The 26,717-nt window shown below is 43.0% G+C and overlaps 1 protein-coding gene across 4 annotated transcripts in view; it reads right to left on the reverse strand.

The window, feature by feature from the left end:
- Asap1 (ArfGAP with SH3 domain, ankyrin repeat and PH domain 1) overlaps positions 1-26,717 on the reverse strand; it is a 286,462-nt gene that overhangs the window by 45,060 nt on the left and 214,685 nt on the right. For all 4 annotated transcript variants that reach the window (XM_057791274.1, XM_057791272.1, XM_057791275.1 and 1 more), the window contains exons 12-16: positions 20,433-20,533; positions 16,217-16,286; positions 7,310-7,397; positions 5,192-5,240; positions 208-371 (exon numbers count right to left, since the gene is read on the reverse strand). In XM_057791274.1, coding sequence (XP_057647257.1) covers positions 208-371; positions 5,192-5,240; positions 7,310-7,397; positions 16,217-16,286; positions 20,433-20,533 — 472 coding nt within the window. The remainder of the gene's footprint in view (positions 1-207; positions 372-5,191; positions 5,241-7,309; positions 7,398-16,216; positions 16,287-20,432; positions 20,534-26,717) is intronic.

Here is a 26,717-nt window from a genome sequence, read left to right on the forward strand (position 1 = left end):
AGTGACCATGAGGCACATGTATGGAGAGGAACAATGGTGGTAACCATCTTGATGAACAGGTTGTGAATTATCCATGAGGGGACCTGTGCTGTGTATATGGTTAAGTTGGCCTACAAACTGTTAAGGAATTTGAGCAACGACCTGAATTAAGAGTATACAGAAAGAGAAAGGATGCTGAATCACGGAGTCTGTGCACAGGGCAAATACCTGATGAGCCGCAATCACAGCAAATGTCATTCCCAGGGAGCCGCTGTACATCTTCAATGATGGCTTTGGTCAGATCCTCCAGACTGTTCTCTCCTGTGCTCTGCTCACCACGGAAGGCCATGGTTAGGGCCTCTTCTTTGCTATTCGTCAGTACTGATATCCACCTGTGGTCAAGATACCAGAGGAAGGTAGCCTTCATAAGGGCACGGCCACCAATGTCTTCCTCTACTGGAAACCTACCTTCAAGGGGCACTTTCACACCCCTCCCCTCAAAAAAGACAGCAATAAAGTGAGAAGAAATGGAAAACTAAACTGGATGAAAAGCGATGGTTAGGATTGTTTGAGCACATGCGAGGTCCTAGATTCAATCATAAAACCACAAAATTCAAATCACAAAATTCAAATCACACAAGGGGCTGGCTCAGAGGTTACGAGCACTGGCTGTTCTTCCAGAGGTCCTGAGTTTAATTCCCAGCAACCACATGGTGGCTCACAATCATCTATAATGAGATCTGGTGCCCTCTTCTGGTGTGCAGGCATGCTGACAGACAGAACACTGTACACATAATAAAAAAAAAACCTAAAAAAATCAAACACATATAATTATAGCAATAAACTAGTGGAAAGTAGCATACAGGACAAGAGAGAGAGATAGCTGGCATAGATGACACACAGATAGACGGCTGGAACAGATGATGCAGAGAGAGTGCCAGAGTGCATGACAGAAGGATACTGTAATCGAGGACCTGCATGAATACACAGGTGCTTTCGCTCTATGTGGGCAGAATGAAGGGGTGATTGACTGAGTTTGAGGTCATTCTGGTCTACGGAGTGAGTTCCAGGTCAGCCAAAGCTGCATAGAGAAACGCTGTCTTACCCCCCCCAAAACCCCCAAAAAACCACCACCACCACCAAAAAAACCTCGTATTATTTTCGTTAATGAGAAAAAAAGCCCCAAATTTACTCTTGAAAAAGAAAACAAAAATACAGCCAACTCATTGCTTTTATACACTTATAACACAGACAGCTAAGGTTTGCTCTTAATTAATAATAGGTTCAAGCCTGAGGCCATTGTTACGGTGAAATACAGGGTGACAGAATATGAAGCAAACGCCTTTAATCCCAGCACTTGGGAGGCAGAGGCAGGCGGATCTCTGTGAGTTCGAGACCAGCCTGGTCTACAAGAGCTAGTTCCAGGACAGGCTCCAAAACCACAGAGAAACCCTGTCTCGAAAAACCAAAAAAAAAAAAAAAAAAAAACCTACGGAGCAAATGCAACAGCAAGAGATTTAAAAGCTTCACCAGGCTGCTAGGTGATATGTTTGCGAGTCACACACTTGGCTCCAGGTGGCGCTCAACTTCAGTTTGTTTTGAGAACTATCCCCAGCATTTTATGGCTATGACGACACAGAAAATAGAGCCCCTGGGAAGCAGGCTTAGGAGTGGGTGGGGCATCCAACACACTTTAAATTACTTAGCATTTGTTCTTTTAGTTCTATTAGTGTCAAGTTAGAAACCAGAAATTGCATTTTAAAAAACTTTAGAAAATTATTTTAAATTTGTGTGTGCATAAGCATGTGCAGGTGCCTAAGCAGGTCAGAGGCATCAGATCCCCTGGATCTGGAGTTACAGGTGGGTTTTTTTTTTTAATATTTATTTATTTATTATGTATACAATATTCTGTCTGTGTGTATGTCTGAAGGCCAGAAGAGGGCACCAGACCTCATTACAGATGGTTGTGAGCCACCATGTGGTTGCTGGGAATTGAACTCAGGACCTTTGGAAGAACAGGCAATGCTCTTAACCTCTGAGCCATCTCTCCAGCCCCTACAGGTGGGTTTTGAGTCACAAAATGTGCTGCAGACTGCACTGTAGTTCTCTGGAAGAGCAGTACGTGCTCATAAATCCTGAGCCACCTTTCTAGCCCAATCAAGAAACCTGTTTCAGTAGGACCCTTACTAGATCCTCACTCTGAGCACAGGCTCAGTTTTGCTTTCCTCGCTGTGACACCTGGATACCCCATGTGGATCAGTATCTCTTAGGCACTCGATTCGCAGAGTTTTAAAAACAGAATCCTCCCAGAGGCTCTACCTCACAGGTTAAAATACGTTAGGACCAGGAGGCCAGAGAATTTGTGACTTATCCAAGGTCTTAAGTTGGACTGGGTCACAACATAATCTACACTTTCAGAGTACCCATTAGGTCATACATGTCTCTTTACCATGGACTCATGATTTTTTTTTTTAAAAAGTTTGTCCTGATAACCAGAAAATGTGCATTTAAGGACAATTAATTAGTTTTCAAAATAAATAATTCAAATTTAGTAGAACAGAATGGAATAGCTCCATTTCACAAGGGCCATGAATCTAGTGATGGTGTGTGACAAGGTCTCACATGTCCCAGGCTGACTTCAAAGTAGCCAAGGATGACTTTGAACTTTTGATCCTCCTACTTCCACCTCCCAAACTGATCACAGGCATGCACCAGTAGGTCTGTCTATGCCATGCTGGGGTCGAAGCCTGGGCTCTGTGAATGCTGGGTAAGCCCTTCACCAACTGAGCTGCATCCCCAGCCTATGACAAAGCAGTGGCTCTCAACATTCCCAATGCTGTGACCTTTAATACAGTTTCTCATGCTGTAGTGATCCTCAACTATAAAATTATTTTTGTTTCTATTTCATAATTGTAATTTTGCTATTATTAGGAATTGTAATGCAAATATCTGATAAGCAGGATATCTGATATGTGACCCTGAAAAGGGTCATTCGACACCCCCATAGGTTGAGAGCCACTGTTTTACTAGGCAGACAAAAACCAAAAACACCCTCCAAAACCAAAAAAACAGTAATAAATGATACAAGCTACAAAACTTAGTTTGAGTTTTTAAGCTAAAAAACAAACCGCCACATGCCAGTAGGGCTGTATGCTTTATTTCACTCTCCAAGTGCTGTGATGTCTGGAACCCCTACCTACTCAGCTGCCTCTGGGTGAGAAACTTAGGCCAGATCATGTGTCTGAAGAACCAAAGCCACTTAGACAGCAGAGTCTGGACTAGCATCCAAATGCGCACCTGCTGTTACCTGCCCCTTCCCCGGTGAGAAGAAATCTTTAATTTCACTGGACAGTTCACATGAGAAAGGAAGTCAGTGTCGCTATGTAAACCTGGAGGTAAATGATGAAGAGGGGAAAGAAAGCCCATCTTCCCTTCCAGAATATCCAAGAAGATTCAAAGTACAAAATAGCCAGTAACATCAAGACGGACTTGAAGGGTCAAGTGGTGGTAGTACATGCTTTTAATCCCAGGGCTCAGGAGGCAGAGGCAGGTAGACCTCGAATGTCAAAGCCAGCGTGGTCTACATAATGAGTTTCAGGACAGCCAGGGCTATACAGAGAAACCCTGTCACAAACAAACAAACAAACAAACAAACAAACAAACAAGAAACATAAAGACTGATGGGATCCTTTTACCTTGAGTTCCACACCCCACAGGAAGGAAACCTGTACCTAACAAGACCTAACATATGGAAGGTTTGAGGTTGAGCTAAGAGAACAGGATAAAGGAGGAAAGAGGTTCCTTCCCTGCTTCAGGGTTCTCATTTGTCTTCCTCTTAGGGCTTTGAGGACCAGGGAAGAGAGAATTAGAAAAAAATAAGTCTGGGGATTGTCTGGTTAAAATGCTCACTTCCTGGGACTGTGAACATGGGCACTGGACCACTGTGTACAAGGTACTTCAGCACCTCTCTGAATCTGGAGTGGGTCGGGGGACAGCTTTCCTGGCATTTTCCTCTCTCATTCCTGTCCCTCCAGCCAGGCAGCTCTATGCCACAATATCAAGCCATGGGTTCCCTCCAGTGGGAAGGCAGAAAACACTTTTGTAGCTTTCCTGGCTCAGGCCAGGGTTACCTGTCTATAGAAAGCCATCTTTCAGCAGCGCCCTAAGAATCCAAGGTGTGTGCAGTCTGGATGCCCCCAGTACACGGGCCTCTTCTTGGTCCCTGAGCTGAGAGCCAGCACCATGTTATGTGGCCTGTCTCATCCCTCGGGCAGGGTCTGTCTGCTTTAATATCACATTCTCATAATTCTTGGCAGCTGGCTGGCCTTCATGAGCTCCTCTGTTCTTTCTCCCAACTCGACCTACTTCTGGTCCATTTCTTGTTCTCTTTCAGATTCCTTTATCATTGTCTGAGATTGGGAAAAGTAAAATACTCCAGAGAAAAGAAGCATGGGAGAGGGAGAGGTAAGTGAAACAAACGGATCTAAACAGAACTCTGTGGTTTCCATGGAGTTATGGAAGGAAAATAACAATGAGTTTTGGTAGTTATGAAACTTGGTCCAAAATACTTATAAGAAATAAAGTTGTAAACACTTCAAAAATGACTTAATTGACTGCTTTGACACCAACGAAAATAGCTGAGAACACAACAAATTGCCATGTGAACTCCAGGCAGGCTACCAGAGGGGAAAAGGAATGAAACTGACTTGGAGTGTAGCCCGGTGGTATGTGATACCCAACTTTTCCCACTGCACCAGGTTCTCTCTGACTGTGCCACGCTCGTCCATCAAGAGGACACTGCCAGTGTCTTCCATTAGAGCCAACCTCTTCTGCTTCTCTTGCAAGAACAACTGAGCATCCAGGTAGTACCCAAGAACATCTCAAATGGTTTCCATTTGTGACCAAAGATCAAGCAAGACACCTAATGCGGGATGAGCAAGGCTTGTTCTCAAAGAGCTCAGGGATCTACCTCTAAATGGCTGTGCATGGATGTGGACCAGAGAAGTCATGTGAAGAAGCAAGAGGCAGAGAGAAGGGAGCAACAATCCTAGTGATACTGAGGCTGGGGCTGAACATCCCTGGTGGGCAGGACAGATGGACAGAAGAGGAGAGTGTGAAGGTCCACGGGTAGAAAAGAAGGGTAACAAGTCACCAGGGTAGTTAATAATGCTTTAACTTCAAACCATTGCACCATCATTTTGAAAGTACTTACGCTACATAATCCTGCTCATCTTCTGCCTGAAAGTGGTATGTTCTATTATCTAAAACACAAAAATACAACATCTCAGAAAGTAGAATATTGGCAAGCACGCATAATGAAGTTTTAAAGTTCCTGCAAAAATATAAACTAAGACCTTAGTATTATTTTTATACCATTATGTATTAGTAGCTTAACAATTCACTTTATTTATTTTCCTTTAAGTACAAAGGACTAAAATAAATGGTCACAAATACCAAGCACACAGTAGGCATTTTTTCTGAGACAGTCTTGCATTTGCTTTTTTGACTAAGTCTCATTTGTGCTGAGACTGCTTCTCTGAAAGACAAATTGAAGATGGGACAGGTCCTATCTGACCCATAGGGGTTTCAGTGGCAAATTGACACAAGACGGTAGTTCTGCAAGAAAGGATTCCCCGCTCCCTGATAGTCCAGCTGCTACAGGAACTTAAGTTGCACTCTTGGCCCTGAAGGGGATGCTCTCTCGCTGAATCAGGATCCATGGGAGGCAGGTTCGACCTCTGCCTTTCAGGAAGAGTAGATACAGTAGACAGGGAAGTTCATTTTAAAAACGTAGGACGGTTCTAGTGCTTCAACATATTTCACTCAAGCAACACAGAACACTTCCTTATGTGACTGCTCCAGGCAGGCACTCCCACTCAGCACCCTTAGAGAACAAGGTGCACTGGAGACTGTCCTCCTTATTGCTGGGTGACCTAGCCCAAGTCACCTAGCTTTCATCCCTGGAAAATGGGAAACTGATGATCTTTTGTGGAAATTAACAATACTCAATAACTGACACCTATTAATAACCAAGTCATATAGTAACTGCCACCAATTATTCAAGTAATCACAGAAATCATAGGGAATCTGAATTGCACGGAGGTGGTGCTGCAGAAGACTTAGCCTCCAGCTGAAGATCCTCACAAAGGAATCAATCATAGGACTTCGCCAGGGAGCTTCAAGAGCAGGACTGTGCTTCGACACAAGTCATCTGGCTCCCAGCCTGTCATGCTGGGCTTTACGTTGGTGTTGCAGTATTTCAGGATAAAAAGAGTGGTCCTGGTCTATCCTAGCTATCTGTTTGGTTTTGAGGTGCTGGGAATGGAAGTGAGCATATGCCAGACAAGTGCTCTCCCTTGAGTTATACACGCCCAGCCAAGTCCCACTGTTCTGTAGAGCAGCGTAGAAGGACTCCCCCTCAGCTGCATAGTGTGTCAGTAAGTGCAGGCTACCAAAACAGTACGTCACGCCACCTGCTGAACACAGAGAACACAGGACACAGGCAGAGAGCGGGTGGTTGGTCTTGCTCCCTCATCAAGGAGAAAAGCAAGTCCCATGCAGTTACAAAGTGAGGGGTGTGGTGACAACAATTCAATGAGTTTCAAAGAAACTGTTGGAAGCAAGGGAGCTGATTTTTCCTTGAAGAGCCTGATTTTTGCAAGGATGCAATGGACAAATCAGATGTGTTGCAACAGTGGTGTACCTACACTTCTGCATCTACACCAGTGCTCCTTAATCAACAGGTACAAGCTGGAATTGCCTATCACTGTAGTGTCTGGGCTTCACATCAAGACATGTATCATTGCAGACTAATGAGTGACATAGTAATATAATTAGAAAACTTGTCTGAGGGAACATTAGAAACAGTTTAATGCATAAGCTTAGAGTCTTAACTCATTTTTTCTGAGACAGGGCCTCACTTTGCAGCCCTGACTGCCCTGAACTTGACAGGTACAACAGGCTGGCCTCCAACTCACAGCTCTACCTACCCCTGCCTAAAGTACGCACGACCACACACCCAGTAATTCATTCACATTCTAAATGCAATCACACAGGATTTGCTAGGCCTTCACAGTGCAAAAATCCACAGATCCAGAGAGTAGAGAAGCTGAGGCAGGATTGCTCGAATTCAAGGTTAGTTTTGAGGACAAAATAAGATTCTGCCTCAAACAAGGGAGTGAGCAAACAAAAAGGGTTCCCAGGGGTCTCCCTGAACAAGCTGGGGGTTAACTTTGAGGAATCCCATTTTGAAAACTTTTGGTGCTTAAATACCTAGACCCGTAGCTGTCAAAACCACAGTGACCAAACAGGTATTAAAAACAGGACTCACGTGATATCAGGTCAAAAGACTTCTTGTCCTCGGCATTTGGTTTCACCTGGCAGGTGAGAAGGTTTAGCTTAGCCGGCTGCCTGTTAGACTGCAGAAGAGAAAGCAGAGGTTATAAAAGCAGTACTCCCCTCAGTTCTCGGTGCAGCGTGTGCTCAGAAGGCCTGCTGGGTGACAGAAGGACGCAGTTTTAGTGAGTGAGAAAACATATCCGAGTTCACTACAGTACAGCACCAGACCTTAAAGTTTTGCCCTCACCTATGAGCGGTAGGTAGTCTTTATAGACCCCATTAGAAATCTGACCTCAAGAAAAAGGGAAAAACAAACTAGTTGCCCTACTCAATGTCTCTTCACCGTACACAAGCTTTCTGGAAGTTAGCCAGAATGGAATGAAGAATAGTATGCCTCACTTCTAGTGAAGTCTGGGCAGAAGCCACGAAAATATAGTTTTCTAGAACCTGGACATCCTCAGGCACAAAGCTGGCACTTCTAAACCCGTGTCTTACTGTGAAATACCGCTGACCTGTTTTCATTCATTAATACAGGATGACCCCTGCATCACTTGGTCAACACTGACATCCCAGGCATTTGTGAATACTGGTTGTAATACAAAAACTGCAAAATATCCAAAGCACAAGGATAATTACCATCTTCCAGGCATTGAATTGTAATGACCCCTAATATCTGAAGAGAGCAAAAACATGGTAAGAATTCATAATACTTATTAGTAAATTCTCTGTCAGATATATAAAATAGACCCGATAGGCGCTTAGAAAGTAACTTACGGGGTACAGTACACAATCATTCTTGCCCTCCTGCCTGCACTTGCCTAGGTCCCCTGCTTTCTGCAGTTACAAATAAAGAAAGAGTGTTTGAGCTCAGCTGTACTTTGGCATGAGAAGTCTGTGGAACTTGCTGGTCAGACCTGCATGCCTACTTCATATGACAGTCACGACTTAAAAAATGCCCCAAGTGTTGCTCAGGAATTTCATTTTTTTTAAAAGGAATTGGAGGGGGCAGAGAGATCACACTGTAAACCACTCAGAGATCTAAGCAACACGGATGGTGTTGAGCAAGAAGTTTCAACACACACGGCATCTCCCCTAAGCAACAGGCCCTAGAGAACAAGCTGCTCATCATCTCCGTGTGCACCCGCTCCCTCAGCATTCTGACCTTCCCCTCGGGATATCGGTGGGATCGGTGCAGATGACACCCCTCATCCCACATCTAGCTGCTTCACAGAAAGAAACCTGGGAGCAGAGGCGAGGACCTGGGGAGCTGACAATGACTGCATGCACCTTTGACTGACAACTGGAAACAAGTGCAGGAGAGTAACGGCCAGGGGAAAACAGTGACTTCCACGCTGCAGGATCATCAGCTGGGCCCTGAAGGGGAGGCAGGAGGTGGACGCCTGTGTTTCTTAGACGGAACTGAGTTTGTCTTGCTAACTGTCTACAAACTGGGCCCCATCTGCTGTTAGTCCTATATCTCATCTTTCTGGATGTGGATAATGTTACCCATTTCCTGTATGAATGACTGGGACACATGGGAAGGGTGGAAAGGAAGGAAGTGACTTTGGCTAATGGTGAGCCTTGGAATATTATGTTCTGCTTGGAATCTGAACTTAAAGAGAACTGTAGAAAAGCTTAGGGGAAATCAAGAAATGATTAAAGGGATGGGAAATGGAAACTCTGAAGATGGGATAAAGGCATCAGTCACTTAGTCCAGAGGAAGAAGACTGGGGTGACCTTACCTCTGTCTGTGAGCACATAAAGGTTGTCGTTGGGAAGGCTGAGCAGCTGTTTTCCATTTGTACAAATGAAAAGAAATGCATTCAAACCATAAAAGATTTGGGCCAGACATAAGGAAGAACTTCCCAAGCTTAAACTGATTAGCATAATAAGAGGTTTCAGGCTTCCCTTAAAAAAATCTTTTAAACCAATGTTTAGAATTCTTAAGTAGAGAAATCTGTTCTTTAAAGTTTAAGATGCATTATATACTATTCATATTGAACATGACAGAAAGCTAACACAGTATTTTTTCTTTCCAAATCTAGCATTCCTAGGTGCTTCTTAATATCAGACACACCCAGCAATAGACACAAAATCTTAAAGAACCAGTGAGTTCAGCATTAGAGGCACACAGGCAGGACAACGTCCCATCAAGGGCCTCACATGGTTTACTCCATGACTGACCGGCAATTCCATTAGGAATAACATGTGGGTGTCTATCTCACAGAACTGTCAAGTCGACTTCTTGCCACATCAACATGCACAAGTGACAGGGGCACATCCTGCCGATACCTCACGTTTATTGATTACCCCAGGCTGAGCTGCAATAAGAAGTAGAAAAGCAGCTGATACAACCAATGCAGAGTGGAGGAACATTGGGAAAGGCCTTGGGAGTGGGGGTAGAAAACGTTCCACTCAAAGTTCAAAGAGCATATAGCAGAAGCACAGGAATTACTATGTAATAATGGTAATTCCAGATGTTTGTATAACTTAGAAAATTTCAAAAACACTTTTGTAACATTTAGGCTAAATTATAGGCATACTGATGAAAGAAGACATAATCATTCCACAGATTAAAATCAGAGCAAAACTAAACATCTTGGTCTGGCTACATCATGGTGGGACAATTCAGGAAGTGCCTTTAACTGCCCCCCACTCTTCCAGGTCTTATTTTCCAGTGTCTAGAGGTCCTGGTTTTGAACCAAGCGTCTGCTCATACATACTCCCTCTGGCTCTCATCACTGTTTGTCTCTTGTCTTTCTAGTAATGGCATGCTTTTTGCTCACTAAACTATGCCATGTATACAGCAAGAACTAAACTATCAATCTAATGACCACATTCCAGGAACCCCACATGCACCCCTTGTACTCCCTTAGAAATGCTTTTAGTTTCTTTTACTAAATGAAGGGAGGGAGGAAGAGAGATACTATCTAACGTTCCTAAGATGCTCTCCTCTCCTCTACTGAAAGGCAGAAATGATGGCAGACCTCAGGGGACAGCTGAACATCTGATTCTCATCCAAATTCTTAATTCGTATTGACGAAAGGAGACATTTAGAATGTGAAATACTTTCCCATTCACTGGACAGTTACTAAAGCCTCTTCCATGCCTTTAAGCACACATGAGAAGCACTGCTGTCCACCAGCTCTAGGAAAAGCCGACTATACCAAGAGCACACCTGCTGCTCAGGAGTGCTGGCTCTGATCCTGGGGTGTGCAGTGAGGACCCAGGGAAAGCTGAGTGTGAACAAGCCAAACGAGTTGTGGATGGTGAAGAGCAGCAGGTGCAAAGGCCCAGGGCATAAAGGGGGACAAGTGACATGAGGTCATGCTGAGCAGAAAAGCAGAAAGGACTGGACTGTGAGGTTAAGGTATCTACACTCTGGAGTTCCAGCATGCTAGTGAAGGAAGATATTCAGAGCAGTGGCCATGTAGAGCTGCACTCAAATGGATGGTGGAGGTCGAGGGTAACACAGATGAACAAGGACAAGATCTGAGTTATAGGCATGGTAGAGGCTAGAGACTCCAGATACAGCTGACAGAGACTTCAAGTACATGATTCAAAAATAAGCTTTCCATCTAGGCCCGGGATGATGAGTGGGGCAAAGGCTGGTGCTCCTGAGGGTTCTGTCAAGCAGGACCTCGCTCAAGAGCCCCTGCTCCAAATGCAGCTGCCATACCGGTCAGAACTGAAGACTTTACAGCTCAGTGATCCCCAACTCCCAGGTTTAGCCTTTCACAGATTTTACCTGTTGTTAAAATAATAAAAGTCACTGAAGAAAAGCTAGGAGACACTGCAAAGGAACTGGACCTTATTATTATACCCACTGCTATTATTCTGATTTTAACAAGATTTCTCTGAAGAGCCTGGATTTTATTTTGAAACAAGTATTATTTCAACTTGTATATATTGTTTTAAAAACTGCTCCCCCCCCCAACTGACAGTATACTCCTCTAAGGCAAATATATTCAAGTTTCTGATATGAGGAATGTTTCAACTGGGGAACCCCTAAATACATTCCAAGAAACAGAGGGGGCAAGAATGTCCCTGCCTGACACACCATTCAGCTAGGTGAAAGTGGACTTGCATACAGAACAGCACAATCAGCTCCATCAAGCCTGGCCTCTGGAAAACAAGCAAACCTCACTCATTCGTCCTGAGGTAGCTCAGTGTGCACCACAGTGCTATTAGTGATGGAGCTCCAGAGTTACCAGCACTGGCCTGTTTCTCTGTCAGCAGAACACAGCTGCTGAGGCTGCTGTTCAGAAACAAAATTACATCCCCAATCATCCTGCTGAACTGCTCTGCATCACAAACAAGATGAGAACGCAATTAATTACTTTGGAATGAGTTGGACCCCACTAGCCTGAGGTAAAAATAAAATAAATCTCTTTGTACTTCCTAAGCCAGTGCTTGGAAACAGAGATGCTCGGACTGTTAATCACTTCAGAATTTTCATTCAGTGTTAGATGCCTACTGTCTCTAGGGGAACATAAATACTCAACATGTGCTCAATAACGGTAATAACCCCTGGCCAGAAATCAGGTCCATGCCAAACACCTGCCACAGAGAGAGCTACAACACTACTGCAGCAGATGAAATCTCCAGTCTTTGAAAGGTATTTTGGTTTAGGGCAAGAAAAAAAAATCCTTTATGATCTCTCAAACTGCAGGTATTTACTCTCATATAGCTCTTGAACAACTCCATGAGTTAGCCATGTAGGAGAAAGTGCAGGCACGACCTGGTGGTCAGCTTCCTTGGCACAATATGCTTCTGAGTAAGAAGCATGGCACAGCAAGTTCCTGAGTATTCCCTGAAGTCAGAACACTGAATTGTGAAGTATCACAGGTAGCTAGTGGCTTGCATTGACAAGTCTGTAGTCTCCAAGTCTCCTTTTATGTGCTTAAGAGTGCTCACTGTCCAATCCAAAGTAATGTGCTAACCAATCACAGGTGACAGGCTCCCGCTATCTGCAGTAAAGCAGACACTGGTCCTTGAAACCGTCTCTTGAGGGGTTCTTCTCCATGCCCTTCACCAACCTATAGGCAGTGTGATCCACCCCAGCAACGACAGCCTCGACTCTTACTGTTCCTAAACCCAGTCACAGGCAAGGAAATCAGGGGTCAGGAAGGTGAGGCACACTGACCCCTTTTTTACAGAAAGACACAAAGAGAGAGCAGAAGTTATCATCTCCCACCTACTACACTGCCTCCTTGTCAGGGTCAGACTTAGAAAGCTTGCCAACTATTTTTAGTGGTTCTTCTTTTCTGGTTCTTTCTGGCCTTAAGGAGCCAGCTTTTCATTTCCCCTTCTCATCATGCAGTTCGTCTGCTGAGAAATGCCACCATTCTTAACATGTTTCAGATTCTGAACTGCTACTATCGTCACAATCGAGCCCCTCACTTCAGTGGTCCTTCCCACATCAGGGAGAAAACACGGGCTAACAGCTGAAGTTCCTCATTCTGCACTTGGTGACTCTGGAGGTCCTGACTCTCCCAGCTACTGTAACCACTGGACTAATTTCCGTTGGACAGGAGGCTACCTAAGAGAGAAATACTTAAAAGGGACATTTTCTGTTTTTTTTTTTTTTTTTGGATTTTTAGAGACAGGGTTTCTCCGTAGCTTTTGGTTCCTGTCCTGGAACTAGCTCTTGTAGACCAGGCTGGCCTCGAACTCACAGAGATCCGCCTGCCTCTGCCTCCCGAGTGCTGGGATTAAAGGCGTGCGCCACCACCGCCCGGCTTCCTCTTAATTTTTTAAAGGTTATTCGAGACAGGGTTTGTCCACATAGCCCTGACTGTCCTGGAACTCACTCTGTAACTCAGGCTGGCCTCAAACTCAGAGATCCACCTGACTCTGCCTTTCCAGTGCTGGGATTACAGGAGTGCACCACCACAACCAGCTTAAAGAGTCATTTTCAAGAAAATCTGTTATCGAAGAAAGAAACCTTCACCTTATTTTGGAGAGTATGTTCTACTCTAGGATCAACATCAAATAATGTGAAAGTACTGTAGTGAGGGAAAAAGCTTATCAGGTTCTGAATAAGGAGTGCTTGTGTTACTATTATCTGATGAAGGTGTTTCACCCTTTGGTGTGTTACTATTTTTAAAAGTCATTTACACAAACAATTAACGACTATCTGCTATTTGCACTGTATAGAGCGTAACTCAAGCTGGAAGCAGGTCAGTGAGATTTTTTTTTTCTTTTTTGAGACAGGATTTCTCTATATAGCCCTGGCTGTCCTGGGACTCATTTTGTAGACTAGGCTGGCCTCAAAGATCCACCTGCCTCCACTTCCCAAGTGCTGGGATTAAAAAAATGAACTACAACTGCCTAGTAAGAAAAAAAAATTTAATTAACATTTCCTGTGTAACTATGATAGCCATTTTAATCCATGTCTTCTTGTCCATCAATTTATAAAACCCCATACCTCCGGACTCATAGTATTTGTACGAAGTGTATTAATTTGATGATGAAACAGCTGAGCTATGGTTATTACTATTACTACTTTTAAGAAGACTCTCACTGTGCCATCCACAGAGCGGGCAGGGAGTGGCAGAGTCCAGGATGTCTGACAGCTTCCTGTTACCCTCACACACCAAGGCAGAGGCAGGCCTTCAGAGTAAGGATATCACCATGCTATCACATGTCACTGTGGGGGCAGGCTTTGAGGTCTCATATGCTCAAGACCTGCCAAGTGTCCCAGACCACATTCTGTTGCCTGAGGGTCAAAATGTAGAACTCTCAGCTCTTTCTCTAGACCATGTCTGCTTCCATGTTCCAACCATGATAATAATAGACTGAACCTCTGAACTGTACGCCACCCAATTAAATGCTTTCCTTCATAAGAACTGCCATGGTCTTGGTGTCTATCCACTGCAATAGAAACCCTAAGACATACTGGCTCACTTGAATTCCTCATTTCTCTTTTTTCATTCGCTCTGCGACCCCTGCCTATATAATGGTGCTACCCATACTTAGTTGGGCATTTCTTTCTCAGTTAAACCTCCCTAGGAACACATTCACAGATGTAAGCACAGAGGTGTATCTTATAGGTGATTATAAATCCACTCATGTTGACAATGAACTTTAACATTAGAGACAACCTCAAAGTAACTACTAACTGGTCCAAGGATTTCAAGTATCAGATGGGTGCTCTGGTCACAACTGCCATGACATTAAAAAATTTAGCAAGGTTGTCTGAGGAAGACCTAAGGTAAATGACACAATTCTGCAGGGATACGGGACAGAAATGATGTAACTGCTTAAAGATGCATGTGATAATCTTTTTTTTTTTTTTGGTTTTTTCGAGACAGGGTTTCTCTGTGGTTTTGGAGCCTGTCCTGGAACTAGCTCTTGTAGACCAGGCTGGTCTTGAACTCACAGAGATCTGCCTGCCTCTGTCTCCCGAGTGCTGGGATTAAAGGCGTGCGCCACCACCGCCCGGCTGCATGTGATAATCCTAAAAGAGTGTGCTAGGAATTTTCCGGATGGCAAGGTGATGATGGCAAGATGGGCAGGATCAGTATCCAGTGTCAAGACTCAGAAAGACAAAAGGTTCTGCAGAGTAATCTAGCAGGGCAAAGTCCCATAGACCTACATTTGTTTTCCCACTTTGCCGGTTAACAGCCAAGTTATAGCTCTCTTGGTGGTACCCCAGTTTCTTCATCTATGAAATTAAAGTTAGGACACCATGGGCTATCGGGATGATTGACTGAAATATACTTTACGGAGGAGCTGTACTTCTTTTAGTTCTTGACTGTAATGAACTAGTAACCCGAGGCACACCTGCCCCTCATCTATAAATCAGCAATGGAATGCACACCCACCCCTCATTTTGACTATCCTATTTGTAATTGACTGCATGTCTTAGCTTGTCAGGGACATCACTTAACCCAGGATTACTGAAATTTAACTCATTTTCTCTAAGCAGAAGTTACTGGGTTAAATTGCACATATATTTTAAAAACTCTTGGTATATCCTTTGCAATTTCCACTCCTGAGTGATACATCTTCCATTATGGCCTTTATTCTCTTAGAAAATTTAAAAGATTTTTTTTAAAGTTTTTAAGTTAGAAAAGCCCTGTTTTTACTGTACACTCTAGCAACATGTTTGAAGACTTTACAGGCATTGTTCTGCTTTCTCTATTACTTTTCAAGCAAAGAAAATTCTCCATTATCTTTGTAATTCACAGGCTTTTCAAGGTAACAATCAATTCTTTTTTCCTCAAAGTAAGATTATAAAGTCAAGCCTACCTAACACAGGCTGAGAGAGGGAAAAGAACAACAAACAAAACATTTCTGCCAGCGATGCAGAGGCAGGCAGGTCACAGCGGGACAACAGAAACCAGTAATTCTGAAGGATCGTCCTGAATGACATGTCCAGATTCACAAAGTAGAACTATTTCATCTGTGCTGGCTAACTTTATGTCAGTTTATACAAGCTAGAGTCACCTGAGAGGAGAGAATTCCAGCTGACAAAATGCCTCCAGAAGACTGGGTATGAATCAGCGATGGGGCAGGCCCAGCCCATTGTGTAAGGGGCCACTCCTGGGCTGGTGGTCCTGGGTTCTATAAGAAAGCAGGCTGAGCAAGCCATGTGGAGCAAGCTGGTAAGCAACACCCCTCCCTAGTTTCTGTATCAGCTCCTGTCTCCCAGATTTCTGCCTTGTTTGAGTTCTTGCCTAGACTTCCTTCGATGAACTGTGATATGGAATCATAGGCAAAATAAGCCCTTTCCTTCCCAAGTTGCTTTTGGTCCTGGTGTTTCATCACCGCAACAGGAACCTTAACCAAGGTGTCATCAAAAGTGCATGCTTGTTCCCGCAGCTCATTTGGCCTCCAGTCAAGGAGGTTAGAAAGCATGAGGACAGGTCAGGAAAGTCTTGTGTACACTTACAGTTGCATGTGAGATGGTCAGGATCCCATTCTTTACTGCACACTTTCTCCTCTGCCACACCTTCCGGATCCTAGGGAACAAGTCAAACACAACTGGATATGGCACATGATTCACTGTGAGCTGTGCAATCACACGGCCGGAGACAAAACAGTAATTATGAAAAGCTGTCCCCAAATAAAACCAGCTTCCTTCCCCAAACCACACAAAACAGAAAATCCTGGACGTCTATTATTATACCAGGCGCAAAGAAATTCAGATAGGCACGCACGCACAGACATGCTCATGGCAGAACTGCTTCTGACAGCGACAACGGGAAAGAGAAGAAATTCTAGCAGCACAAGTTCCTTCTCTGGGACGGGGCAGAGCTAGTAAGGATTCTTAACACGTCCGTGAATCTTTTCTAAGAAGGTTCTGCTAGCAGATTACTTCCATAATTAATAAACAATGGAACTTTAAAAAATCAAGGCCTCTACTATGCAAGGAAGAGTCAGAGCTGCCTCAGGACGCAGAGAAAAAATTGCATACTTTTCTCTGAGGGATGCTAGGGTCCTCCTAGAGATATTTCTTTGGTTCTTCTGGGAAATTAAACTGTGTTAAAAACAGACGTGACATACTTTGAAAATTTTGATCTGATCGTACTAAAGGATAAAAAAAAAAAAGAATCCAAAAAGCTCCTATCAGCACATTTTCACATAGCCCTGGGCATAGGCATAAGGCTGGTCATGGGTAGACCTGCATACATACACACACACACACGCAATGCAGCTGCCCTACCTGGGAACACAGCCATTAGGTCCACAGGAACAGGGACACCCCAGGCAAGGAAAGGAGTCAGGCCTTCTGTTGCCATAAAAGTAACAGCATCAGAAGGCCACTGAAGGTTTTTTAGGCCTATAAACAATATTCTGTTGTGCCTTCTCCCATTTCTCAACTCCATCTTGTAAGAAGATTGCCACAAAACCAATTAAAACACTGTGATCATGTGTTTATTTAACTACTAGAAGCAGTTTGCGCTTAACAGAGGGAAGGGAAAACCTACACCATTGGATCAGATGTAAATGGAACATATGCACAAAATGCTAGTCTGCTTGAAAGGGCATAAGAATCATTAACTGAGAAACTGTCCTCTAATTACAGCCAAATGACATACATTCTGCTCCAAGTACTGACTAGGGCATACCTGATCAGAGGGAGCATCTGTCAGTCATACCTGCATTTGGTTTATGTCATCAGCTCTGTGCAAGCGGTCCTGCATGTCATCTTACCCTTAGAGGAGCCCCTTGCCTAGCCAACGCCACTCACAGCCCTCCCTACCAAGGACAAACTGCTGACCTGAAGGGAGGGATCAGTTCCTACTAGGTTCATTTTACTTAAATTTTTATTCGTTAGCTTTTCATATATATATATATAAAATGTATATATGTGTGTGTGTATATATATATATATATATATATATATATATATATATATACACACACATCAAGGAAACACAATATAAAACAAATTCCATTATTTTCAGGCACAGCTAATAAAACCTAGAAAATTAACAAAAAGTACTCATCTTTCTGGCTGAGATGCCTAATAAAGTGCTTCCTGGTCCCAAGACATCCCCCGCACAGATGGGAGCAGCTGAATCCCACCTTTGTGAACACTTCCTCTTCAGCCCCTAGGAAAGTGAGCTCAGACAACTAAATAAGTATTAGTGTTGATGTTGTTCACTACTGAGACTACTATTGTGACCTCTTAGACTCTCTTAATCTGTATCATGAAAGTATCTGGGAATATTCTGAAAAATATGTAAAACAATTGCTTCTTTGTCTCTTGGTAACTGCTTCTCAGGCATACAGTTTAAAAGTTATTAAAAATTATTTTTTCCTAAATTTTATAACAATTTTTAAATAATGAGCATTTCAATAATTGGGTCAAAAATACTCACGTAGTGACCCTTGTATGAAAATGAAAATCATACAACATACCAGTGCTAACTGTTAACAAAGAGGTCTGCAGAAGGATTTCAGTATGGTTATCTTTCCTAGAAGTCACCCAAAGTAACTCTGAATTATTAGTACTCATCTCTCTGCCTGTGGGACTATAAAAGATGGATATGCCTTCTTCTTTTCTAACTCTAAGATACAATAGCTCTTTCTCCTCTGTTCCCTTCCTTCCCTGCTCTTTCTGGAACTAAACTGAACACAGGGCCTCGCCCATGCTGCCACTAAACCATATCTTCTTTCTCTTCATCTCTTGCCAACAGATAGCAGGCTGCACGAGAGCCAAGGCAGAATTCCCCTAAGCCTCTACCTTCTAGCATCTAGCAGTCTGCTTCAGATGCTGGAATATTTGATGTGTGTGTGAGAAAAAAAAAATGTTTGAGAGGGGAACAGAAAGAAAGAAGGGAGGACTCAGGATAACTGACTTTATGTCTTGAATATGTCCTCGGTGGTCAACAGCAGTATGGCCCTTTGAATACAAAGGGGAGACACCTGCCATTGAGTCAGAACACCCTGGATGAAGTCTGGGCTCTCACTTCTTGTCAGTACAATCCTAAGGGGTGTGCAGAGATGAGGAAGAGGTGCAGCAACACAGAACAGATGCTAACAGAGATGACTTCTGGGTTCAATTAAATAATACATATGAAAAAGATGTCCAATCTTCCTGCAGTGTGTGGATGCTAAGCACTCGCCATGGTCAAGGGCACCTTTGTGATTTCAGGCGAAGAGTGACAAAATGCTCTCCAGTTCTGCGGCGGAGGATGTGACTAACAAGAGAACACTGATGTTTCTTGAAGAATAAAGGTCAACATCTTTCCGAGAGATGTCCCTTACGTGGGGACAGGAAAAGAATGAGGCTTTAGCCTGGAGCCTTTTCTGCAACACATAGGACTCAGTGATCTTCACACACTCGATCCACAACTTGTATGAGAATTTGGTCACTGTTCGCTAAAAACAGGAGCCAACTTAAAGTTGTGTCTTTGGTAGCTGGCATTTCCAGCCAATTGGCTGAGTGTTCAGTGAGCCAGGCACCGTGTCATTTGTGAGGATGTCTCTCTTCTTACCTCATCAGCATACTAATTTAAGCAACTGAAATGGCAGAGGCAGGACTAGAGAGAAAAAAAAGTGGTACAGAGGAAGTGCAAAGGCAGGCCTGGAAAGTGCTATATGCTAAGGGAAACCCTAAAGCCCTTCAACGAGGAACAGAAATTCACTAAGTTGCCCAGGCTGGTCTTAAACTTTTGATGCTCCTGCCTCACTTTCCTGAATATTGTGATTACATGTGTGCCACCACATCCAGACCTGGTTTAAAGTTTTGACAAGAGCACTGAGTGTTCTGTAGAAGTGAGACAGAGGGTGTTATGATCTGCTGACCTGGTCTGTTACCTGGGTAGCCCTGCCCTCTCCCAACCCCTCCCCTCCCCCTTAGGCAAGGGGACCTCCTGCTTCTTCCAGTCTGTATTCTCTGTCTCTCTCCGAAGAGGTAACTTCTGCTTTCTCTCTCCCCCCCCCTCTTCTTCCCCCTTCTCCCTTCCTTTTCCTTTATATAACCTGCTAAATAAACTATACCCACTTTCTCTACATGGCATCTATCCATCTCTCACAAGCTGTGGCTCCTCATGGGAGCGGCTGCCCAGCCAGATCACCCCAGGTCTCTCAGCTGCGGCCTCCCACCTGCCTGGGACCCACAGAGGCCTTGGGTGGTGGGACTGGCTGCCCCTCATGGCCTGCTGCTGCCCCTCAGGGAACTGTGCAGCAGCAGCTTTTACCTAAATCATTACAGAAGGAGCGGTGTTGAATGACAACTACTTAGGCTGCTACAACAGTCTGATGAGAGCAGGTCATCCTTGAGTAGAAGCAGCTGAGATGGCAAGAGGCATATTATTTTTAGTTAGAAAAGGAACGAGATATGATAGATGGGTTGTGACAGAGACAATGTCTGGGGTTACCACCAAGGTTAGGGTTTGGGCAGCCAAGTGCCATCTCAAGTAGAGAACATGACAATGATAAAGCAGAGCCGATTTCTCCCTTCTCAGTTTCCTAATCCTGCAGATTGTAAGATAATCACTGCTACCTTTAAAGACATGGGCTAGGTCAACTGTCTGAAGAGAACCAGCTCAGAAAGCTTTAAGGTACTTTCCCAGAAAGAGGCTGGACAGGATCCCAGTGGAGCACCCAGCAAGCATGTTGGCCCCATACTGGGCTAGCCAGGGCTGGACACATACCCATCACTCTTCTTCAGCAGGTACCCCTTCTTTTCACTGCCGTACTCCTTATTGCCCTGGAGCTGATGCATGCTGTACCCGCCTTGCCGGCTCTGAGAGTCCTGGAAAACAGAACCACAGACTAGCAAATGCTCTATTCAGACACTGAGCCTTTGCCTGTTGGTCTGTGTCTAAGAGAATTAAGGACCTTTGGTAGTTGTCAAGTCCTCCCTTTTATTTTAGCAGAGGAAACAGGATATGTCAACATGTGCCAGACTCATAAAGAAAGACCTAGGCAGACCCAGGTTCAGGTCTATCTAGTTCAGTACCAGTTCAAATACACAAGAGACAGTGCTATGATTCAGCCCAGTTTCCACTCACAGCAGGAAGCAACAGGAAGGGCTAAATGGAATCAGAAAGCAGGGACTGTGCAAGCTGGAAGCAAGTGCTCTTTCCTCAGGCTGCACCTGTTCTCCCTTTATGTGTGTGCTAGAATCATCTAAATAAAAGGACATTCTCATTAAAAGGTTTCTGAGCAGGGAATGATAATTAGTACACATTTTTTTCTATGTGACTAACTATACATTGAGCAGGTATAATAAAAATATCTAAATTCTTAAACCTTTGATTACTGAAATGTACAAAACAATCCTGGATTTGGGAGCATTTTTTATCATTGAGTTTTAGAACAGGGACCCACAGTTGGTAAACCATGCACACATTCCAGAATTTGAAAGACACATCTAAAAGTTTTTGGTTTCAAGCATTCAGGTAAGGAATACTTTGCCTACAGCACTTTGTAAAACAGACCTATGCCAACACTTTTAGTCTTAAATCAGCATTCTACAGCGTGAGAAGTGTAAGATATGGTAAAGAGCATGCACACGCCAGTAACAGACACAAACAAGCCTGGCTTCACTTTGACACTCCATTGGTGCCTAACCATGTATTCTAAGAACAGAAAGACTAGACACAATGATCACACTATGAAAATCCAAGAAGTAAAAGACAAACAAACAAACACCAACCAAAAACATAAAGTTGAACTGCAGCATGAGAACAAAGGTCTCTAGACACACAGTAGGACAACACATTCTCACAAAATATATTAACTTACTCTCCTAGACTTCGATCAGGAAGGGCAACGCAACACAGAAAGAAAGGCAGAACATTTGAAAATAGTTAATTGTGTTAAAAATTTTATCAGCCATAACTTAAGCAGTCTGTAAAATATACAGAGAAAATATCATTATAAAGATAAACCAGAGAATACACCCATGAACATTTAGAATAAATAAACTTTGGATGATAGAACAGTAAAATATTTATATTCCAATCAAGTTTTATGTATTTTAGTTCATGTGCAGTGAGAAGATAAGCACAGCCAAGATGATGATGAGGTAGGTGCGTGTTTCTCAGATAAATGCTGACAACCCTCAAAACGTGGGAGCACAGGGAAGCAAAGTCTCAGAGAAACCAAAAAGAACTGAATACTTAGAAAATCTGAGCGCCACATATTGTGACATCTTTATTCCTGTTTCCCAATTGAAAAGAAGTGTGTGTTTGTATCTATGTACCTGTACCCACGTGTGTATGTGTGTCCTTGCATGCCTGTATGTATGCATCTACACATAGAGATACTTATATGTGTGGATGGAGGCTAGAGACCACGGTTAGGGGCTTCCCACTTTTGTATTTTTTGAACAGAGTCTGTCACTAATCCTGGAAGCCATCACCAACTGGCTTGGTTATCCAGCCAGTAAGCCCTAGGGATTTTCCTGTCTCTATATGTCCATGGTTGGGATTATGGGAATACTTGTTTTGTTTGCTTTTTATGTGGGAGCTGGGGTTCAAACTCAGGTCTTCATAACTTTGCAGCAAGTGTTTTATGCCCCTCCCGGCGCAACCATCTTTGCAGCCCCTAAAGAGAGGACAATAATGTGTCCAGTTACAAAAAGTAACTGAAATTTAATGGTACAGAAGGATAATAGCTACCTTAGCCTTTGGTTATTTACCCATGACTTGTTCCCAGCACATGTTTGAAGGTCAGGAGCTTCTCTTGACATTCAAGATTCTTTTAGGTCAAACTGTGTGCTCAGTGACGCAAATGGTTATTAGGTACAGTTAGAGGAAAACTGCCAGGACAATATGCCTTTATAAAACTATTCTATGAAACTGTGCTCAAAACCAGGCTCCAAATGTCTCCCTGGGTCAGGAGAGATTTGGGATCCCTGAAATAAGACTCGGGGAGGAAGGGGGAGTGCTCACACTCTGACCACTCACTGCCCTGCTCTCACAGTGGTTTTTACCAGGTAGTCTAACTTCTATGGAAGGGGTTGCAAGTGATATTCTTTTTCTGACTATCTTCCTTTCTTTTTTCAAAAGGGAAGATACATTTTATTTTATTAACATTTGTTTTATCTGTAGGAGTGTTTTGACTACCACATATGTCTGTGTACCAAGTGCATGCAGAATTCAGAATCAGATCCCCTGAAACTGGAGTTATGAGTGGCTATGAGCCATCATATGGGTGCTGGGAACTGAACCTGGGACTTCTGCTAGAGAAGCAAGAGTTCTCAACTGCTGACTCATCTCTCTAGCCCTTCTTCCTTAAACTAAAGAACTTCATTTTCAATAGGCCATATTTCTTCCATAAAATTGGATAAATCAGATTATCTGGGGTAGAGGTGTAGTACAGAATGGCATCTAGGGATGACTTGCAAAATTTACTAATTTTAACTTTTTAAAACTTCCTTTTACATGTGTTTAAATATTCATTTAGATATTTATTTAGTGTGTGAGTCTGTGTGGGCCGAGGAAGAGGGTAACTTTCAGGAATCAGTTCTCTCCCTCCATCATGTGGGTACCAGAAACTAAACGTAGGTCACAGTCTACGGAGCAATCTTGCCAGCTTCTAGTTTCCTTTTAGAGCCATGGTCTCAGTCAGCACAGTAATGTGGCTACTAAATCCTCCCAATTCTGTATTTTGACATTCTGTATAAATTCAGAATTTGCTAATTAATAAGCTTCATGGGTAAACAAAGGCATGTAAATTATTATTACTGCATTGAGAAATAATGCCATTCAGTTTTCTTAGTAGAAGTATTATCAATAAATGAAAAGATGAATTTAATTTTGAAAAAGCAGATTCTGGAAATTATCAGCACTACTCATAAGTTAACACATACAACTGAAGAATGGAATAGGTGTTGAGTTCTTTGATGGCAATGACAGAAATCAACCAAGTATTCAGGAAAGAAAAATGCAAATCCCAAACTCATTTAGGCAAACATTCCTAACATTGAAAATAAACAATGAACTTGAAACCTTTAGGCAATTTTATGCTATGAGCTTGGAAATGTATCTTCCCTACTGATTTTCAATTCAATCTCTTACACCTAGTAGAGATAGAGAAACCACTTTATTTGAGGCCACACTGACATGTAAAATGCACCATTAATCTGTAAAAACTTCATCTTTCTGAACTGAATGTAATTCCCAGTCACTGATTTAATGGGCTTGGGAAAGCTTTTAGTATTCAACTGAAAACAAAACTACCACAGAACTTCAGATTCACAGCAATAGGTGTGGTTGTTGAGCAAGAATCGCTGTCTACTCTGTGAATAAACTTTGGGTAGTGTTCGGCACACTGAGGAGAGTGAGGAACAACACGTGGAGTCCGTCAGCTTGCATCCACACCGTGAAGGAATGGCTACTCAGGGCCCACTAGCTTTCAAATTCTTCTGTGTTACAAACACCCAATGTGTAGAATCCCTGTTAGACACAGAACTTAGAGCCCTAGAAACACACGAGCAGTGCGCGGTTCTTTCAGGAAGTTACACCATTAGAAAAGTGAAGATAAATCATCTCACTGAACATTTTCCAAAAGACAACAAAAATATAGTTTGTATGAGAAAAAGAATAAGCTTTCCAAGCATCTGGGGAGCCTTTTTGGGGCTGTAATTCTTTAACAGTTGCTTTTTCTTCTTTTGCATCTGTTTATTTGTGAGTGCTCCTGTGTGCTGAGGGCAAAGAACAACTTGTGGGAGTTGGTTCTCTCCACCACTGGGATCCAGGAATCAAACGCAGGTCATCAGTCTTAGTGGGATCTTGCTGGGCCATCTATCAAGCCTCCTAAAATTCTTGAAATTTCTTTTTCATTTTCAACTCGACACAATCTAGAACTACCTGGGAAGGGAGTCTCGAGGGATTGGTTAGATCAGGTTGGCTTCTGGGTGAGTTTGTAAAGGCTCATCTTGTTTTAACTGAGATGGAAAGGCCCACCCACCCTGGATGGCACCTAGGCAGAGGATCCCGGATTGTGTTAAGAGTAGAGAAAGTGATCTTGAGCACTAGCATGCATTCATTAATTCTCGGCTTTCTGCTCTTAACTGCTTCAAGTTTCTGCTCCTTGACATCCCTGTAATCACAGGCCTGAAATTGTGAGCCAAATAACCTTGTTTTCTCTTAAGTTGCTGTATTTTATCACAGCAACAGGAACCAAACCAAGACAACTTCCTTTAACTGAGCCATGTTAGAAACCGGAAAGTTTAAGTAGATCAGATGACTTGCAGGGTGCTTTTAATTCCTCATATAATCTTTCTATTACTTTGCACTCTTCTCAAAAACTAAGGGGAGGACAAGAGCTCTCTATTGGATACTGTCCTTCACAGTTACTCCCTGGTGGACAGTTTCTATTACCTTGAAGTCACTAAAAATCATTACTTGCTAAGTTATTTTGCAACAAGAGGTAATAGCATTAGAAAAGGATGGGTGGCGATGCTGTGAAAGGTCAATTTTTTGTTGTAAAAATACTTGGGAGGTGCCGATGAAAACCTGGGGTAGGATTAAATATCAATCACATCATGCTCATTTCATCACAGAGATACTCCTTTCATTATGAAACTTTGCTTCTTACCTACCCTGAGCAGAATTCATCAATACCTATGGAAAACAAAGTGACTTTGATTCTTTTTTTTTTCCTGAGACAATGTCTATCTACAGGAACCCCAGGTAACAAAACAAAGGTAGGAAGTGGCTACGTGCAAATCAGCAGAGAAAAGTAATCACCAGTTTCTCTACCCTTGCCTTCCATTTGGGTCTTCCCACTGCACATACACTGAGAAATCCTTCAAGGAGAGTATTTCTCTTAGGGTTTACATGTCAGTAGAGAGTATGCGTGCTTCAGTTTCTAATAGAGAAATTTTCCTGAGGCAGTCTGAAGCCTCTGACCACAGGCACAGTCACGGCCTTAGACTGTCTAGGGAGAGATTTTGCCTCAATGCAAATGTTCCTGGGAATCAGGCCTGTTCTGACAGGAGAGCAGGACAATATCTACCATTAAAAGACACCAGTCTTATCGCACTTTGCCAAACCTTCAAACATTTGTAAACCTTAACTAGGAGAAGAGAATAAAAATTATTTTTAAATGATCACACATATTAGGTATGTATAGTGAAGGAAACCCTTAAAGGCTACAGGAAAAGGGCTGGAGCAGGTTTTCAATGTGTCTTTCGAGGGCAGTGGTGGATGGAGGGTACTTATATCGTTGTTTAGGAGTTTAAAAACAGTGAGACTGTCACTGTTGTGAGATATCATAAGGACCTGACAAAACAAATGCATCTCTTAGGCAACCATTAAGCACTGTATTTAAAAACTGCACAAACAGGCACATTTGACTTTCTTCCATGCAACAATGCTATTTACTCCTACTAGGAAGTCATGTCCCTTAGCACAACATCCAATATACTTCGTAATAATCAAGCTTGGATTTTTATCTTAGAATCTCATTTTTCACTTCTCCACCCCTTCTCCTCTCAAAATTTGTACTCCCTTGAAAACAGAGAGCTTTCCAGTTTTCCCTGGCTGCAGTGTATCTCAAATGGGACTCTGCTGATTTGTTCTACAAGCTCCTAAAAGGGACCTAAGCTTAGTATGTAAAATAGAACCAGACCCATAGCATGTATCAGTGCCTGGAACAAAGGACATTTCTAACTAAGGCTCAGAGCTGCGTTCTTCTAAATCCACCATGTATTCAACTTCTACCATTTCAACATCCTGGGGCCATCTCAACTAAGCTGTCCTAACTCTGGGGCAAAACTTCTAAAGGACTGTAACAAAACATTTCCTTTATTCTCTGGTAAAAGGAAAGACTATTTCTGACTTCCCAGGATAATGGGCATGGTCTGAACATAAAGAAAAGTTCAAGGCTATAAAGTACTAGAATCTAGGGTACTATTTATTTATGCAGTGGTAAAGGAACATAATTTCATCTTTTAGAGACATGGTCTTACTATGTAGACCAGG

Source organism: Chionomys nivalis, chromosome 17 (assembly GCF_950005125.1).
Source record: "Chionomys nivalis chromosome 17, mChiNiv1.1, whole genome shotgun sequence".
Taxonomy (NCBI): domain Eukaryota; kingdom Metazoa; phylum Chordata; class Mammalia; order Rodentia; family Cricetidae; genus Chionomys; species Chionomys nivalis.